Source organism: Cygnus atratus, chromosome 4, assembly GCF_013377495.2.
Source record: "Cygnus atratus isolate AKBS03 ecotype Queensland, Australia chromosome 4, CAtr_DNAZoo_HiC_assembly, whole genome shotgun sequence".
NCBI classification, from domain to species: Eukaryota; Metazoa; Chordata; class Aves; order Anseriformes; family Anatidae; genus Cygnus; species Cygnus atratus.
Window position 1 is genome coordinate 26,748,139 of NC_066365.1, and position 20,281 is coordinate 26,768,419.

At 39.4% G+C, this 20,281-nt stretch overlaps 1 protein-coding gene across 7 annotated transcripts in view; it reads right to left on the reverse strand.

Moving 5' to 3' along the window:
- The window catches only part of PALLD (palladin, cytoskeletal associated protein), a 190,274-nt gene that overhangs the window by 34,003 nt on the left and 135,990 nt on the right, over positions 1 to 20,281 (reverse strand). For 6 of the 7 annotated variants that reach the window (XM_050710519.1, XM_035551058.2, XM_035551080.2 and 3 more), the window contains one exon: positions 3,348 to 4,043. The exons of the other annotated variant lie outside the window; for it this stretch is intronic. In XM_050710519.1, the coding sequence (XP_050566476.1) occupies positions 3,348 to 4,043 (696 nt within the window). The remainder of the gene's footprint in view (positions 1 to 3,347; positions 4,044 to 20,281) is intronic. 7 annotated transcript variants of the gene reach the window in all.

Consider the following 20,281-nt stretch of genomic DNA (forward strand, 5'->3'; position numbering starts at 1 on the left):
AGTAGTCTACAGGATTTCTTATTCTGCCAAGTAATGTTTTTTTGGTAATTACAGGAGACTGACATGGCCAAATAATTATTGTTTTCTTTCAGACATTTGATTATCATTGTCAAGGTACTCATGCCTGAGTGAGAAAACAACAACAAACCAACCAAACAAAAATAAACGACAATGGTAAAAAGACCATATAATCAAAATACTAGGAGTGAATTACCAACCCTGAAATATACAGTCACACAGAAAAAATGACAAGAGAAAGGAGCTATGAAAATACTGAAGGCAGACAGGAAAACTGTGTTAAGCGCATTTTGTCTCTTAGAGGCACTTGGTACGAAATTGTAGAAGTATCTAAATGCAATGACAGATTCAAGTCTACTTCCATTGAAGTGAAAATATAATAATAAATAATAAAGTTATCTTCTAAAGAAGAAATCCTACCACTTCAAACACTGTAATTGGAGTCTCTAGTCAAACATGCATCTCCTTTCCATGAAGGGCATTTCAAGCAGTAGCTAGTTCACTTTCAACAACGCAATCATATTCTCAATATCACCACTACATGACAGATTTGAAAGTAGAGACAAAGCTAAATGGCTTGACTAGCTTTTTAGATGCTGAGTTGAAGCAAAACTGAATACCTTAATTAATTCCGTGCACCTTGTCTGTTACAGCACACTGACAGGTAACAGTATCATCCTTTGCAAACAGTGGATCTCAGAGATGCATGGAGTACATGGTAAGAATATAGGTTTAGGATATGGAATACTGTGAGTGCTCAAAAACTAGAGCATCTCAGAAAGATACATATGTTCAAGGAAAGAGTATTTGTGAGGGTAGAGAAAAAGTCAAGGGGAAAGATGAAGCAAAAGCGAAGGTGTGAAAACAACAAATACAGAAGAACTGAAATTGAAGCACGAAGCAGAGGAGACCAAATGATATTTACCCAGCAAGTCTAAAGACACAGGCATTAGTAGCCTCTAGTAAATGTAAAATGAAAGGGGTGAAGCCAGAGAAAAATAGGCAAAGATATATAACAATATAATTTTTTCTGCATCAAGCAGTACATCCTTTACCATGTTTTAATGTTATAATTAAGATGACAAATGCTCATTGTAAATATATATACAGATGTATAAATCATACACACATACACTCAGCATGGTTAACATGATCCAGCTCCCATCTGGATTACATTTCCTGAGGGAATGGCAGGCCAAACAACCCCAACCACCTTATCGGGCCCAGCTCAGAACCTGAGGCTGCTGTCTTGTCCTGGGGGGAGAGACACCCTGTCACATGTACACCCAGGCTGGTGGCTGCTAGTTTTGGGGAAGCATCCTTGCAGAGTGCAGCCTGTGTCCAAAGATAAAAGGAAATGAGGAACACAGCTGAATGCCTCAAGTAAGAACATATGCCCGAACGTAGCACAATACGGAAAGAACTGTATAATCATTCAGGTTGTAAATGACCTCTAAGATCAGTTAGTCCAACCTTTAACCTAGTGCTAAAGTCCACCACTAAACTACGGTACTAAATTCTACATCTACACGTTTCTTGAAGACCTCCAGGGACGGTGACTCCACCACTTCCCTGGGCAGCCTGTTCCAATGTCGCACAACCCTTTCAGTGAAGAAATTTCTCCTAATATCCAACCAAAACCTTCCCTGGAGCAACTTGAGACCACTTCCCCTTGTCTTATCACTTGGTGCATGGGAGAAGAGCCCAATCCCCATCTCGTTATAGACTCCTTTAAGGTAATTGTACAGCACGACAAGGTCTCCCCTGAGCCTCCTTTTCTCTAGGCTAAACAACCCCAGTTCCCTCAGCCGCTCCACATAAGACTTGTTCTCTAGTCCCTTCACCAGCCTCATTGCCCTTCTTTGGGCAAACTCCAGCACCTTGATGTCCTTCCTGTAGAGAAGGACGGAAGAGAAGCACAGAGAAGCTGCTCTCCACATTAATGGAACACAGTGGAGGCCTGAGCTGTTGCTGCCACCATCATAGCACACAGAAAGGAAATCAAAAAAGAACCCAGTCCCCATGGTTGCCTACAGTGGATTGTCCTAAGCAGCACAACAGCACGTGCCCACAGAGCTATGTAGCTATGTGTCAAATCATGGGCAATTTCAGGCTTTCTTGGGCTGTGCTTACCTGCCAAGCTGTCAGTAAATCAATCATGCAACTTTCAGCAGAGAAACTCAGCCAGTGCAAAGGACACAGAGTAAGACAAAATCATAACCATTACAAGTGCAAGAGCAAACTGTACTATTTATTCATTTTTCTCTCAATTCTGTTTTATGGCCAGATTCCATAATGAACCATATGACAGAAATCAAGATAAAGAAATAGAAATGCTTATTAAAGCATATATGTGATTTATTACTCTGATATCTGTCCACCTTCCTCCTCCTCTTCCTTTGCATATCTTGGACTGAAATAACAGAAGTTCCCACCACAACGGTATGTAGCTGAGCAAGTCACCTAGATACTGTAGATATGTTTAGACAAACTTCTAGACAAAGTTATAAATAAGCCTTGGATGCAGCTATTCTCATTTTTGTTCTTCAGCATGTCTCTTTGTTCTCTAAGGATGGAATGAGAATCTAGTGCCAGTGGAAAGACAAACTGATCTATGACGGGAGCTGACATGCTCCAAAATACTATTTTGGCCTTTAGGGAAGACAAAAGGGGAAAACAAGTATGTGGAGTTGTTAGGAGGAGGGGTTCTGTTTGCTTTTATGCACTTCTTTTCAAAATCCCCTCCTAAACCCTTTTCCAAACTTCCTTATGGGAAAGAAAGAAAGAAAGAAAGAAAAAAAAAAAAACCTAGGCAAGAGTCAATACATCATTATGACCACTTTGTTGTCAGATGTACACTTTAATACCTTATACTTCAAGTATCGCAAAGCTATAGGGACTTTTGAAAAATGCTCCCTTTACTTTCTCTATGCACAGATGCAATGGGAACATAGATCACGAATATCATTGAATATGTGACTTTAAGAGAGCTGGGTCATGGGAAGGGTTTTCTTGGATCTCCTTCCACTTTTCTGGGCATGCTGAACCTTTTACTGCTGCTTTCATAAATTCATCAACTCCAGTGTAAAACCTTAGATTCTCCTCTGTTACTCCTACTGTAATACTCTTTCAGAATCTCTTTTCTGTGATAGTTAGAAAACTGTATCTAATCTTTAGCACAGAGGCATTTGCAAACAATTAACATCTCTCTCTCAGCTGGCAGGTAACAGCAAGGGGCCCTAGAAAAGTATAAAATGAAGCAAGTGCAATAATCTTCAGTACAATCTTCAGTACAGTCAAACTCAAGGAGCTCATTAGCTAATACTTACGGAGGTGTCACTCCTTTCGGGAGGCCTAACGCGTTGACAGAAATGGGTGGTGGCTGGGATGGCAGCATGGAGCTGAGAAAAGCTGCTGGAGACTGGCCGGAATTAGGAAATCTGGGAGTTGGAGACAGGCTGTGGGAAGGTGAAGAAAGTGAAGGAAGAGGAGGAGGTGGAGGAGGTGGAAGTGGAAAGGAATCACACGCTGGATATGTCGCGGTTGGACTAAAGACAGGCGGAGGCGGGGGAGGAGGGGATGGAGAAGAAGGAGACCATCCGTACTCCCCTTCTGGAGCAAACTGCTGAGAGAAAGGCGGAACAGGCACTCTCCCAAACTGTTTTTGGGAAGCAGTTGGAGACATAGGAGAAGGCAGGCTGGATGTAGATGATCCTGAAGAAGGAGTCACATAACCTGAAGCAGGGCTGATGTTCTGAGCAGCAATAAACTGCTTAGGTCGAGCGTAGTTGAAGGAGCTGGAAGACTGCATGGTTGGGGAAGTATGAGAGTTGAGAATACTCATTGGCACAGGAGAGATAACAGACTGGCTGGACTCAAGCTCCTGGAAGGAGGGGGGAGGAGGAAAGGAAGGAGATGAGGGAGGGTGCTGATGGTGCTCAGGTTGCTGCTGGTGATGATACCACTGGCCACTTTCTTGTTCCAGACGAATTTGGTTCTGCAGCTGCTGTATTTTTATAGGATCCCTGTAGGAAGGAAAAATAGACAAAAAGATGATCAGACATGCAGTGCTGGCCGGGAGGAGGTAAAAATTCCACTCAGCTGTGGTCTAGGAGAGTCAGAAGCCAGGGAAAGTTCAAAGCATTTGCATATCTTGAATACCCCTATTTTTTCAGAGCTAAAACACTGTTACAAAAGTCCTTTTTTTCAGCTCAAAAAAGGGGGTGGGGGGAAGTGTATGCAAAACAGAAGTCAACAAAACTTTCACTGCTTAAAAATGGTACACTATAAGACAATTTGAAAACATTTAGCATATTTTAAAAGAGTGATCCAGTTAATGTAAGTAATGTTGATGATCTTAGAAGTTTCATTTCATTTCTTGCCTATTTCATTCTATGGCCAAGTTCCCATAATACGCCTCAGATATTTACCCAGTGACAGCTTCAGCTTTGATTTCTGCTGCAGCCTACTTGTGCAGATCAGACAAGCCTAATTACTGCCATACTTTTAATGAGCTACTTGGAGAAAATGAACTAACTTCTTTGTTAGAACCATCCATGTACCTGTAGATGAGCAAAGAACACTTCCAGGAAAAATCTATAACCTAAGGAGATGGTAAACTGAGCTTCCGTATGTATCTAGTCCCACTTTTTTTTTTTCAGGTTTTGTTCTTAATTGTAGGTTCTGAGGTATATCTTAATAGGTACTGAATACAGCTCTAAGGAATTCCTAATTGCAATACTATCAGCTCAAATGGAAATGAGACTTTCCTTTAAAAATGCAGACATTCTCTAGCAGAACAATAAAGAATAAAAAAACAATACACAGAAGCACCCAAAACTGTTAATTAAGTCAAAAAATGCATTATGTTCAGCAACGAAGCAAACCAGAGCATGCATTTATTTCTGTCCACAGAACATTAGTTGGAATGACATTGTGACCTTCCTATTCGTTGCTCCTTTATAACGTTCCTGTCTCTCCGTTTAGACGCTGCAGCAGTCTATTTTAACTGCTGTTCTGCTGAAAAAATAGGAGCGCAATGTAAGTAAGGGCCCTATGAAAATGGAGATCAAGCTTAACCGTCTGGTCTCTCAACTTAAAATTCATCAGACTGACTTGCTTAAAACTTGTCATGTTCCAGATGGAAAGCATAACTTTATCTCAATACTCCAGATGTCTACGAAGCTTCAGCATATGCACATATACCTTTTCTGTATATTTCATACATAAATACTTTATTATATACAAGTGTGTCATTGTTTATGTATAATTTAGGTCTTTTAAGCAGAAATTTTAGAAGCTGTCTGCTTAATGCATGGCATATGAATGTATGATTCTAGCACAACAGTATACTGTTGTTGGTAGCAACAAAATTGGAAATGCTACTATCATATTTTCCATTCTAAGATTAATTTTGATATTCCAACCATCCACATTTCCCAGAAAATGTTTTCTGACAATAATTCTGCTTATGATCTCAGGCCAAAGGAGATATTTTAGATAAAACAGGGGAGTAAGATTGTTTAAGACAGAAAACTGAAAAATCAGTCCTTTACTTCTAACAGTTGCTTTTTACCTTTTTTTTTTTTTTGGAATAAAGATAAATCATTCTAACTACATAAGTTATCTCACCAACAATACATATTTCAGTACTTAAAAGGAGATGAAAGTTTTCTGATTCTTTTGAGTCAACAATATCAGTACAAATGCAGTTCAATTGCAGATTTTTATACTTCATTTTTTGATGTTGACAATAGCAACTCTAAATCCATCATTCCATGGGGCATGGGTTGAACCTTAGTCTTCAGTTTTTACAGAAATACGTAAGAACCTCCTTTCCCTACGTGGGCTAAAGCAATTGTGCTTTTTCTTTCAGTTCCCATCATCATTTGATTCTCTTGGCTGATGACAGAAATACTTGATGTCACCTCCGATTGAGGAAAGTCCTGTAACACTGCTACTTCCAGCTCGTTCTGTTTCTTTAGTCTATTTGCAGACCTATTGTCCAATGCTGCTAAAATTATTTTAAAATACTTTCTCTTCCATCATAACACTCCCACCCCTCCTAATTTTTTTTATTCATTACAGAGAGGTTAAGGTTTAAAAAAAAAAAAAAGAGGAAAATTTAGTATTGTAAATGGTGTGTTGAATATAGAAAAAAAATAGCTGTCTCCAACGCTCCTGTTTACCCAACATATGCTAAAAGCAAGTCAGAGTGTCTTGTCTTGGGACTTTTTTTATTTTCATTGCCAAGTCACATGGCTGCGTGCCCAGCCAACAGCACAACACAAATGACCATCTATGGCCTTGTCAATGGTAAGTAAGCACACTACTACAGTGCCTGCCACCGAAGCGCTGCTGTACCAATCTGGGCAGCAGCAAAGACCAGATTCAGAGTATGACTACAAAAGGTCGGCAGGCAAACATGAGGTTCCTCTGCTCTCACACTAAGCTTGACTCGAGGCCACAAGAATATGCATGCCTGTAAGTCAGGGTTTATTAGCTCGGGACAACACTAATTCCATTTGCAAAGCCTTCTATCAGCTTAGGGTCCAGACAAAGTGCACGTCTGCTTAAAAATTAACATGCAGACATAAGCGTTATCACATCACTCCATGTAGCAAAAAAAATAAAATATCTTAAAGCAAATTTTCATGTAGAAACACACTATCCTTGTTTGTAAAGGGATGTTCTCCACCTCAAAAACTACCCTTTTAACAGCAGATGCTGCCCTACGCTTATTAATTTCTTGAGCAGATGTACCCTAGGGATGTGTCATTATGAAGAAAGAAAAAAAAAATAATCAATTAATCAATTCACAAGTGTTACTTTGCATTGACACTAACAGCAGGGGAAACTCTGCACAGGTCGGTCACTGAAACTCTGCTGTGCCATGGATATAAAGGGTCCCAGCAGTCAACACTGTGCAATGGAATCCGTCTGTTATGTTGCCCTCATCAGTAGTGAAGCAAAGATAATTAAAAAAAAAAAAAGCTCAGTTTTGGATGAAATTACAGGAAAAATTAGTTTAATTGTAATTACATCCTCTCTCCAATTAGCTGTAATATGTTTTGTAATCCAAGTGTTTTAAAGGGCACACATGCTTTAAGGGAACACATCAAGCTTGTTTAAACAACACTGAATAAAACTCATTTTCTCATGTGGATCTTTCAATTTTACCAAGTAATTATAACAACATAAGAATGAAGGTTTTTTTTTTTTTTTTTTGTAAAATTTGATCAGTTAATGGCAGAAGAAAATAATAAAAAATCCTAACTAGGATAAAGCATATATCAAGAATTTTCAGGAAGTCACTGCAAAGTGGACCAAGTAGTACATAAATATTCTTAAAAGGCCTGCTTCCATATCTGTGAATACTTTATTCAGTACCAAGTATTCTTACCCAAGATTTTTATACAACATTTCAGATGTTCTAATAGATATGTTAAAACAGTTAAAGAAATGCAAAAAGTAGAGTAGTAATATTTTAGCTGAAGCAGACACTAGTTGCAACAGAAGGAAAAATAGCACTTATGCAGTTATGATTCACGGTCCGAACACATATAGATGTACTGTTCACAACACTTAATCTTTTCTTATCAGCTACTAGAATGGGAAGGCACAGCCTTTTCACCTTCAGTTATACGCCTGTATCACTTTGTTTTCCACTTATTATAGATTTCTAACTGCGAAAATAAGTTGGTGACTGAGGAGGAGGAGGAGAAAAATCCAATTTGTTGAGCAGTTAAGAATGAGGATTTATGTGTGCATCACTAGCAACATCCAGTGCAAGAAGACGTGACAGTAAATGAAGTTACTCCTGGAGCAGTGCTTGTCTACACAATGTCAGTCTTCCTTTTCTTTACAATATTAAATATTGAATTAATAATTAAATAGAATTAATTTGGGGTATTTTTCCATACTGCCTCTTCAGGAATTCTTTTACTTACTGTGCAGGTGAATCGCAAGATGCAACATTACACTTTCCCAAGTATTTCTGTAACCCCGCTTTCCTCTCTGGCCTCCTTTAGAAACTAACAACTGAACGAAGATACAGCAACTAGTAATTTTTTAATTAATCTATTGGCTAACCTCATGGAAATTCATGCTTAATAAATTTTAGGGAATTGAAAACTAGAATATAAAATCCATCAGGAAAGTCAGAGTTTCCCTTGCCATTAGAGAAGACAGTGAGTCTCCTCTTACTGTGTCAACAATATTCACAGCAACCTCCAAGCACGGCAGGAGGCTCGCTACTGCTGTCAGGGATTTATGCATTTCCTCAAAGGCAACACAACTACATGAGAACAACAGCAGAGACAAAACAGCAAGGAGCATCAGGTATCATAAAAAATAAGATCTATTTATTTTTTTAAATTCTAGGAAGCTAGGCTCCAATTTAAAATCTGCAGTACACCACAAATTAGCACTAGAAAGGAAATATTTCAGACCAAATGAGAGAGAGTAAAATCAGGAGACCTGAACTGATTCGATCCTGCAAGTCACTTTTCCATCTGGACCTTGGTTTCCATAGTTTTCACATGAGTTATATGAACTTTATGATACTGTTATTAGACGCCTGGATATCTACTGCTAGCAGCTTACTACTAACATTGTTATTACTAACCCACGGGTGCAATGTGGCAAAGTGCTCTACCTGCTAATGCAAATAGAAATTCTGGCTGGCTGGACTTTAAGCTCACCACAGGAAAAAATGTTGTATTAAAAATTCATTTAGAACTATTGCTCACAGTGGTGCAGATATATGTAAGAATGTTTTTGAACAGTATTGTCTGTAAAGGCTGTGTTTCCTAGAGATTTGGCACTGTAGGGTCACAATCCATGGTGACAACAGTATCCTGAAGAAACAGTCCTTCAGCACTGCTCCCTCCAATGTGCCATTCTCCCCTGCTGCCAGATCACGTATATAATGTTCACTGGCAGCATTAACCTTATGCAAAAATCATAGAATCATAGAATCATAGAATATGCTGAGTTGGAAGGGACCCATAAGGATCATCAAGTCCAACTCCTGGCACCGCACAGGTCTGCCCAAAAGTTTAGACCACGTGACTAAGTGCACAGCCCAATCTCTTCTTAAATTCAGACAGGCTTGGTGCAGTGACTACTTCCCTGGGGAGCCTGTTCCAGTGTGCGACCACCCTCTCGGTGAAGAACCTCTTCCTGATGTCCAGCCTAAACTTCCCCTGCCTCAGCTTCACACCGTTCCCACGGGTCCTGTCACTGGTGATAACAGAGAATAGGTCACCTGCCTCTCCACTACCCCTCGCGAGGAAGTTCTTTACTGCGATGAGGTCCCCCCTCAGCCTCCTCTTCTCCTGGCTGAACAGGCCCAGGCTGAACAGTCCTCAAGGCTAGCTTTAACAGACTGCCAGATGCAGAAACTGGCCATGGTCTCATTTGGGTCAAAGCACTGGCAAATCATGCTCACTCTTGGTGCCAGTGAAAGGTTTGCCATGTGCTGGGAGATGATGACTGCTGAGGGGACCACTCACTGACAGAAGTGGAAGGGGCAAGCTTCACTTGTCAGTGCCTGCCCACTGCACCTTGCCTCATTTCCAGCCTGGTTTCCATTCCTCTTTTATTCCACAGCAGCAGTCTGGCTCTGTGTCCCCCCTCTTCTTCAATTCTTCACAGCTAAGTCAAAAAACTACGTGCTAAACAATGAAAAGAGTGTGAGCTAAATGCTCACATTTGAAAACAGATGTTCGAAGGGAAGGCTAGATACGTTCATTTTTTTGGTGAGTAACTACAGAATACTATGTTTTCAAAAGCAAAACACTGATTGCATGGAAGAAGAGCAAACAGATATTAGCAGAATATTCTCCAATGGTGCCAGTAAAGATGGCATATTTTAAGGGTAACAGTTACTTGAGGATTCATATTCTGAGGTATGCACTTGGTTCGGACTACAATAAGCTGGTTTATTTTTTTAACCCACTTTAATTTTTGTTTTCTTCTTGATACCTTTTTGGTATCACGTTATTTTTACAATTAATAGAGCTGTCCTTTGAGAACTAAACAGGTAACAATCACTACAAGGAACTGTAACCCAAGCCCAGGCCAAGGGCTTGGACATAGTGCTATGAAACAGGGGAGGTGCAAGAGAAAGGCAGAGATGGTTGTATATCTCTGAAAAAGTCTCAGGAGGAACTGACCAGTGGGTTGCAGAGTACGTGACAGCAGATGACATTTTCAGGGTAGAAGGAATCCTTCATATTGCAAGGTCTCCATCAGGCTTATTTCCAGGTTCCCAGTATGAGGATATGTACCAGCTTTATGTTTATCTTACATCTCTGGATCTGTGAAAAACATTAAGATTCTTGGAGGAAAAAAGCCCAAAACCTCCTCTGGGAGGCACCCGACTATTTGCAGTGTAACCACCAGCTCCTTACAGATCTGTTTTTTTATATCTTGAAGGAAGAGGTTTTCTCTGCCTAGGTCGACAGTGCTGTCTGTGCTAAGGAATGATAATGGCAAGCAGCTGAACTGAGCTGACTGAACTTGGTGGTGCTGGCTTTGTTGTTCTCACTGTAAGTCCACAGTTCATGATACTGCTAGAGAACTGCCACTTGATACCGCTTGTTCCACTCAGTCCTGGCATCCAAAGTGATCTAGAGGTACAACCTGCTCCCTGTACCTTTTAAATGCAAAAACTCTTAAGAAAGCCACTTACACCCAGACTGTCCGTCTTGGGGGAAGGTTTCTCCCAGGGTGGTGCCTGCTGTCCAGGCCTTGACAGGAATCAGCCTCGCACAGACTGAACTCTACCCAGGTAGTGTCTACCACAAAGTGTGGTAAGGGCATTCATGTTTCTTCAGTGTTTTACAACACAGTATGTGAAATAGATTGAAACCAACCACCACAGATAAAGAACCAAGACTAAATACAGTTTTTCTACGTTATAAATTTTTATATTTCCTGATTTGGGCCCTCCTTGGTCCTCCCTCATCATCTTACCAACAGAAAAGGAGAAAATGACAAGCAGACGAAGAAAAGCAATTTTTGTTTGAAAGAAAGACTCTTACATATCATGTATGGAAGAACACTGGACTCACTTTTGCCCCAGATCATTCCTGAGTGAAAGCAGACTGACCCCTTCATGTCTTTCCAGTAACCTGCCCTTTCGGGAACAGATGGTGCAGTTCAACAGAAATATACTAGACATACCTCTGAAAGTACAGGAATACTTTGAATTAAAATAATCAGAATTAACCACAACTTTAAAACTAGCTTGAGCTAGTTTTCTAAATTAAGATTTGAAACTAGTGCCAGAAAAACTTTGTATTTTGGAATAACAACTGCTCATCTCCATGAAACCTACATTCCAATGAAGATCTAGCTTCTAACTCACGACGAGTGTCTCATAATCATGCCAGAGTTCTACAAGAGCAACCAGTCTGTGTGTTTGCTTCCTTAAGGCACCATCATGCTGTATTGAGAGGCAAGGGTGTTCTCAGGTAACACCGACTTCCATGTCACTCAATATCTATGTTCAGATATATTTCTTCATGTATTTAGATATCACAGAATCATTCAGGTTGGAAATGACCTCTAAGATCAGTTAGTCCAACCTTAACCTAGCACTGCCAAGTCCACCACTAAACCATGGTAGTGAGTTCTACATCTACACATTTCTTGAAGACCTCCAGGGATGGTGACTCCACCATTTTCCTGGGCAGCCTGTTCCAATGTTGTACTACCTTTTCAGTGAGGAAATTTCTCCTAATTTTCAACCTAACTCCCGCCTGGTGCAACTTGAGACCATTTCTCCTCATATTACCACTCAGTACTTGGGAGAAAAGCCTGATCCCCACCTTGCTATAGCCTCCTTTAAGGTAATTGTACAGCACCATGGGGTTTTCCCTCAGCCTCCTTTTCTCTAGGTTAAACAACCCCAGTTCCCTCAGCCAGTACTCATAAGACTTGTGCTCCAGACCCTTCATCAGCTTCGCTGCCCTTCTCTGGACGTGCTCCAGCACCTCGATGTCCTTGTTGTGGCTAGGGGCCCCAAACTGAACACAGTATTCGAGGTGTATACATATATAGAGAGATATAGATATTTACAAAATCTAGGACGGAATATTTTCCATTATGATTTATTAGCATGAGAACGCACTAAGATGCGGTTCGACCACTCAAGCTCCTTGGCAGCCCAGTTGGGTAGCTGGCAGGCAGCGAAGGAATGGAGAACTGGAAGTGCTGGGAGCTGCTGTGGTTCCCTTCCTACATAATGCTCCCAGTGCTTCTGCATCTGTGGCTGTTTGGCAGCTGGGACAGCAAACTCACCAGGTTAAGCTACCTCTTGAACACACCGACTAATTTGCTTTCTACAACTACATTTTGTGTCTTACTGGTATAAATGGTACTGTTGGAAATGAATAATTTGCTAAACTGCTGACAGTTACTATTTTGGAGACTGAAATGCACTGAATGCTTTGGAGAGGCTCGTGCAAAGTTTGACAACAGTTAAATTTTCCTCCGATAAGATTGCTAATATATACTTTTCCACCAGATGTATCAATGCTTGAGAGTTATTAAAAATGAAAATATCAACTTAAGCTAGCAGTGAATGAATTAACAGCTGTACTGAAAAGAAATACTCAGAATACAAATGTAATTCCAACTAAAACTGTGTCCACTGAATACTTAGTCCATTTCAGAAATGTTAAAAATGCTTTTTTAAACAACCAAAATAAACAAAAAACAACACCTGCAAGGCATCCAAGACACAGGCAGCCTTCAGGCTGTCTTATACAAATACATTTACCCGAGCATTAAGCTCCCTGATACTGAACAATCCCTTATAAATATGAGGAACAAACACGCACTGTTTTAAAACTTGCAAGGGTTCACATTTATATAAGAGTGGAAATACCTGTTAAAACAAAAACTGAGGAAGGCCAGGGGAAGTGGAGAGGAGGAAAAATGAAAAACAGCACCAGTTTGGGTCCTACCCTGCAAACATGCTGAGATACTTTTTGTGTATGATGACAGATTTCAGGGGGGCTGCAGGGATGTTATTTAATCGTTGTGTGGAATACCTAGAGCTATAACTAGGAGCCATCTCCACCAGCTGCAAACTTCTAACATTTTCACTGCTTACCCTTCAAAGCTTAACAAATTGACAATGCAGATTCACAAGAACTAGTATTTTTCCTTATTTCATGTCAATATACAGCAGTGTTTATAGTTACCTAATTTCACTGTACCCTAATGTACTCTGAGGATAATCAGCCTGGTTTTAGAGCAGACACAGGTACCATATTATGAGCATTCTCTGAAACTAAGCCTGACTTTTCATCAGAGAAACTTTGTACATGCAGACGATAAATGTAAAATGTCTGCATCATGCCTGCATCGTTTATGAACTCACCTTTAAGGAAATCCTGCTGTAATTTGGCTGTTAAAAGCCTGTCTATCCTAACAAGTGGCAGTTGTAGCTGTGCCCATTTTCCATTATTGTTTGATTATCTGTCAAAGACATCAAGGTAATTTCTGTACTAAGGAAACTAACAGTAGTGATAGTGCCAGTAGTTAGTGAACACAAGGCGGCTCCAAGCAATTCTTCTGGAGACAGGAACCTTTTTCATATCTCTGTAACACTGCAGGGACATTTTTCAAAACATGCACCAGTAAGATAACACATTTACCCTGGGTACAGAAAGAGAGGAAATTGTGCTCTTGTGCACACTTATTGTTCCAGAAAGTCATAAAGACACAATACAGCTTCAGTAAAAAAGCTGAACTTCGTAACTCCGTTAGGGTTACACCACAAGAATTGGTCTGGCAAAGGAAGCAGAAAGTCTGTTGTTAAGACGTAAATTAGTAATGAGGCATTAATAGCAGCATAAGTCCCAGATTGCAGCTCAGTTTACCCAAACTGTAGGAAATCATGACTTCAAATGCAGGAATGAATTAGCCTGAGAATGCACAAACAGGTCTCTGGCTCTAATTGTGCCAGACCACATTGAAGGTTACATTCTATGCTTACTGGTATATATCCAAAGCAGGTATGCAAAAAATAAAATAAAATTCAAGTTTCAAAAACTTTAGCAGCCTAAAACTCAAAGTGAACTGAAGAAGACTGACAACCATTCCTCCTCTTCTAGATGCAGTATGATACATTTTTTCAGTGCTGCACAGCACATTCACTTTTTTGATTGTTTGTTTGTTTTTTAATTTTATACTTTTGATTAACAAGATACTCTACAAATTACGAGTACTGGCCACCAAAGTTGGGAAGTTAGTTTATTTTCATTCCCACCCACCAGTGACAGCAGGCTCAAAACTGAACCTCCATACTTTCAATACCTGTGAAGTATCTGTGCCTTGGGTTACATGGAAGGACAATCGGTTTGTAGAACTGAAATAGCTACCTTTGGGAGTCAGAATAAGCCATGTTTTTTAAAAGAAAGAAAAAAGGTAGAAAAAAAAAAGATGTGTGATATTACAAATCTAGATGTGTGATATTACAAGAGCACACACGTACTGTCAATTGTGTCTTTGGGAAAATGAAAACTACGCTTTAAAACTACTTGAAGAAATAAAGGTCATTTTACAGCCTACATTTGAGGGCCTTTTCCCAGCTATTTTGTATTCACAAAGAAAAACAGTTCTGACATGTGAGCAGGTCACTGCTTCACGTATATCTCAGATATTAGCAGCTGACACATTAGTATTCTGTTTTACTGAAACTCAGTGAAGGTATTCCATCCTTAAAATACCATATATAAAGGAGCCATTGGAAAGAAAATCAATGCATAAAAACTGGTATGTTTTTACTGTGAAATAAATATGTAATTTTGAGTTCTCCCACCATGACAATATAATGCCTTTTGGGTGGCAGCACCATCTTCGTATCACAAAGTTCTGCTATTATACCATTCTTGCTCAATTCCTTCCATATGCACAGACATAACCCATAACCAACATACACCAGCTTTTATGGCAGAAGTAACAAGTGCTGAAGACAGCGATAATCATTCAGCCTGGTTCTCAGTAACTCTACAATATTACTCACAACTTCTGCTTCATGTATTCAATCAATGTAATCCTAATGCAGTCATTTCTTATGCAAGACCGAGAGAAGGGCTCTATGTCCCTGTCATGCAATCTAGGTTGGTAATCTTAATGAAAGTTGTGGCAACGGATAAAAACACAAAAGGATATACTTAAAAGGATGAACAACTGTGTAGTCACTCGACATGCTGCACACCTCCCAGGGAATCTGAATTTACTGCTGTGTTAGGGATTGGTATCATCCAGAGACATTTGGACATCTATTGCAAGAATGTTTCCTCACAGATGCCTTCTTAGCCTTTTTAAAAGCCCTGGTGAAGGATGTCCCATCCACCAACTGGAGAAACAGCAGACTTTCACTGCCATTGTTCTCTGGCACCTGAAATAGGCACCAGGTTGCTGTTCTCTACACACTACCTAGCTGCTCGGCTCCTGCTGGAGGTACGAGTTTGTTCAGGCACGGACAACCTGCCTGACCCGTCTTCCACAAACAGGCCAGTTGAAATACAAAGCTCTGATTAAGTGAATTATTCACTTTATTGGGAAAAAAATACAAAAAAAATACCCCAAGTGTCCTCAGCGTTTGCATACAAACGTTTCCACAAGGAATTGGCAACTGCTCAGTCTATTCATGCCCAACAGATTCTCTATGGGCCGCAGCAGTCACAGAGAAGGAAAACTCCAGCCCAGACTGGCAAAAGAGCAGCAACACTTGAAAAATCAAAACACTTGAAAGTGTGGCGAGATGGACCTTATGACAGCTGTACCAGTTGGAAGACAGAGCTCTTTGTAGTCTTGGCTACAACAGCATGCACAACTTGATCTGCTACTGTAGACTGATAACATATTTTTGGTTTATCACGCTTTTTTTTGTTTGTTTGTTTGTTTGTTTTCCTATCAGCAACTTGCACCAGCTTCAGTGTGGTACCTGCCTGATGAACACTTCTTTGACCTATTTTGCAGCAGGAGCAATCTTTCTGGATATGGATATCCAGCCAACTGGATGGACTACTTAAAATACAGTGTACAGGGTGCTGTCACTCAGAGCTGGCCAGATGTGCCCTTTCAGGGGTGTGAGGTATTTTGTCCATTTTTAGAGGCATCTTCCCCAGTGTATAATAGAGATGAAAAAAATGCCAAGTCCCAAAATGTGGCAAAATCACCTACTGCTTATTACAATTGCTCGATAAGCTTAATTGAGATGTCTTCGGCAAATCCTAATGAGAAAATAGACTTGCAGCCTTACTCCTTGACTGAACTCTGCACTTCACTGTAACTTCCTCATTGCTTGTTACAAAACAAAAAGCAAACACCTACCAGCAGAATTACTGAGCAAAGACCTTGCACAGTACACAGATACCACTGCAGTCAAAATCTGTTTTAAAATATTCAGAATTTCCTCTGCTCCTGAACAGATTGAACAGACCTGACCAGCACTACTCCCATTATCTTTAATCACAAAGAAAAGTGATCATCTTGAAACGACACACATTTGGACACAGATGCTCAGGTTGAATTAACTTCTTGTGCTGGCAACACATCGTTTTAAGTTATATTTTCCTGGTAAATAGATTAATTGATTTTACAGTGCAAATTTAATTTCTTCTTCAACTGCTAGCTGTACAGTGCATTCTAGTAAAACATTTAAAATGACTGCTTTACATATAAATGACGGGGCACGTAATTGCTTTTGAACATTTGAGTGGGAACACATTCCATAAAGAAGATTCATATCAAAGGCAATTTGTTTCTCAATTTATCAAGTAATATTGTTTATGGAAGACTTATGCAGTATGGACTTCTTCCCTGAAGTACGATGTGCATTACATAATTCCATACAAAAGAAGGAAATGTACAGGTAAATTATGTGGTGATAAACATCTATTGTGGCCAAATATTGTGTTAATGATGCTGAATGGCAGGTCAGCTATATATATGTAGCTGACACATAGCTATATAGCTGACATATATAGCTATATAGCAGATGTATAAACTAGCATGAGGTATCATTCTAAGTCACACAATCTAGAAGGCATTTAAAAGCAAGTATGCTGATCACAACAGGTGAGGCTCTAGCTTTACATTTTGTGTAAGTCTCAATTTCTGGGAAGTCAAATATGTGTTTTGCTAAACAAATATGCTGAAAATCAATCTCTGCATTTACTTTATTGGTTTTCTTGAAAAAAATGTGTAAGTATATAGAATATTGATGCATAGTATATTTAAAAATAGGGCATAATGCATGCTACGTAGTATTTACACATTCAGAATCAATGTACCCTAGACATTGATTTTACTATTCTATACACCACAGTACAAATTTTATTATTCTTGCCTGCAGCTGATCTCCAGAATTCAATTAATTCTACAACATCTGTCCTGCAGTAAAAACCTCCAAGATGCAACAAACACATCTTGTTCATCTTCAGTTTGATCACAGGGTAGTATGTAAAAATCTAGTTACAAAGAAAAAAGTATTCTTCAATGTTTAAACCCATTATGTCTCACAAGTGTGAAGGATGATTCTCTCTGTGGACTTGTTATTTTGATCACTCTTGACCCTTCTTAGACCAGAACAGATCACTCAGGGAGAAACACTGGCCTAGATGCACTGCTTCTCTGATTGGGGGTCCCATATTTATTAAAAACACCTTGAGTTTTATGTTAAAATGAATACACAGAAATGGATCATGAGAAAAATAGTTTATCTATTCCTAGAGTGAAAAATCAATTTATTTTACCTTGATCAACAGAATTTTATGCTTTGTCCTTGCCAAAAAAAAAGTTTTTACATTGAATAGTTAGTAGCATAACATTTTAAGTGTGCTCAATTATTTATGTTGTTTCCTTAACATAACTACAGTTCTTGGATTATATTTGGAAACTACTGGTAAATCAGTTAGTTAAAATGAATTAAAATAAAAATGGTGCTTTGAGTCCACAAACCTATAAACGTAGTGATACACATCTTTCTTACTGAAGTCAACACTACATAAGTGAGTCTTTTCCTCTTTAAATATCACAGCTTGGACTCTACCTCACGAGTAGATGAGATTTTTATTTTCTCTGTGCTTTAATAAACAACCTACGGCTCCATAATGAAAATATAATTTTGGAGTAAGCTACTTCAAAGAGAAGAATTTTGACAACACCAAACTTGGTAGCAGTACAGTTAGCATCAGTGTGGATCATAATGTTCTTCCTGCATGAACTCTGAGATTCCACACAATCCTCTGTTCTCTCAGCACTTGGACCACAGTGTAGTGCTGGTCTGTCTTAACTTTTTCTCCTCACTGACTTCCTTTTCTCTAGTTATAGTCTTCTCTGTCTCCCTGCCTCTTCCCTTGGCCTACCACCACTTCTTCACCACCCTTCTACAAGCTCCAGAAGTGCTACTTAGGTGTAAGACAGTAGGCCTGTGACTTCGCATTGTACTTCACCTCGTATGCCATACGATAATTCTTCGTAGAACGAGGAATCATGAAAAGCCAGAGAGACCAGACAGCATACTGAAGTACTGCAGTTTTTGCCACAGAGGGCAAAATAAGGCAAAGACTTAAGGTCTCTAATGAGTTGTGCAGTATATCGGGGAGAGTGGGTACCCAGATCTGCAGAAAGACTGAGCTGCTCAGTATTGTTGTTTGGAAGAAAAGAAGTGCAGTTCCCTACAGTTATCCTCTTCTGCATGCCAAGACTCTAATGAGCCCTTGCACTTTGACTTACCACATTAATTGCATTCTCACGCCCTACTGGCAATGTTGTCTGAAGCTGCACATTTTTAGGTCATTTCATAAACCTTCAGAGACTGCAGTTTTCCAAATAGATTTCAAGACTTCAACATTAAAGTTACTTAAATAATAACTAATCTGCAAGGCCTTAGCTTTAAAAATGGGGAAATAAACTTTGCTAAGCAAGAATTGATAGCACATAATTCTTGCTGTACACAGTCCAGGCAATACTTCACACATTAGTTATGTCTGATCTTCTACACAAGGGAGAAATTTTGTCCTCAAGAGCCCGATACTAGAAATGGCATCTCATGATCCAAGGCTTATTGTTTTGTTTAAGTTTGTCTTATGTTCAAAATCTGATATTTGAAATTAAGTGGAATCTGTAAGGCATAAGATCCGGCTTGATTAACATACTTCATAATTGCAGGAAATGTTTTTTGACCCTTAGTTGACTCAAAATTTTTTCTCATGATTATTTAACAGCATGATCTACTTCCCTAATGAATCATTCAGAATGAATGAGAAAAAATTCACATTCTTGGAAATAGTAACAGAATCTTGCAATCATTCTGAAATCCCCTATATATTAAATAGCTTTATATTTTTAAAACAAGCTCCAGATGTGTATAAGAATTACTCTTGATTTGTGATAGGCCTAAAAGATCATTTACCTTTTCTTTCTGGCCTTGCAGCACTTTAGTTTGCTGTCATATTGCTCTAATTCTTCTAGCTGAAAGGAGACACGTAGGGGAATGTTCTCATCCCATCTTTGGTATCTCACTTACACGAGTACTACAGCCTCCCAGATAGTCAGGGAAGCCTCCAGAGTGCAGTTCAGAGCGTGTAAATTAGATGCTAAATGTCAGAATGCATGAATACCCACTTAAGAGAGGCATCTTCAGAAGTCATCCCAATAAAGCACATGCTTCGAAATGAAGACAGATGAATCAGATCCAGGCGGAAAACATACAAAATGTCCAACACATCCCCACTGGTGCAGATAAAAATAATGCTATCCAACAATTCTTTCCCTTGTCCATAGCTTAACGGCTCATGAGTCAACTGCAGATCCCACAATACATCACGCTGTTCCACAATCACAATGGACTACCTCACAAAGGTTAACATTTAATTTATTCTCTTAGAAGTACCCCAAATTCTTCACATAAACTACACAGACAACTAGTATGATAGCCAGGACTTATCAGCAGCTAACAAATGTACTCAAACTTTTGATGGGGAATGCTCTTCTAGGCAGACTTAGTATCAGGGAGGATCCATAGTTCCAACACCACCACACCCAGCTAGGGTCACCATGTAGGAGGAAAATTAACAGAAAAGGTCAAATTGTTCAACAGCATTATGAAGTAACACTGTTAGAGTCAGGAAGAAATCTGGTGATTATTTATCAGCACCATCAGCTGTAGAACAAAGAACTGAACAGAAACCAGGCAAAGCAAAACAAAAAAAAAACCCTACCTCAATAAAAA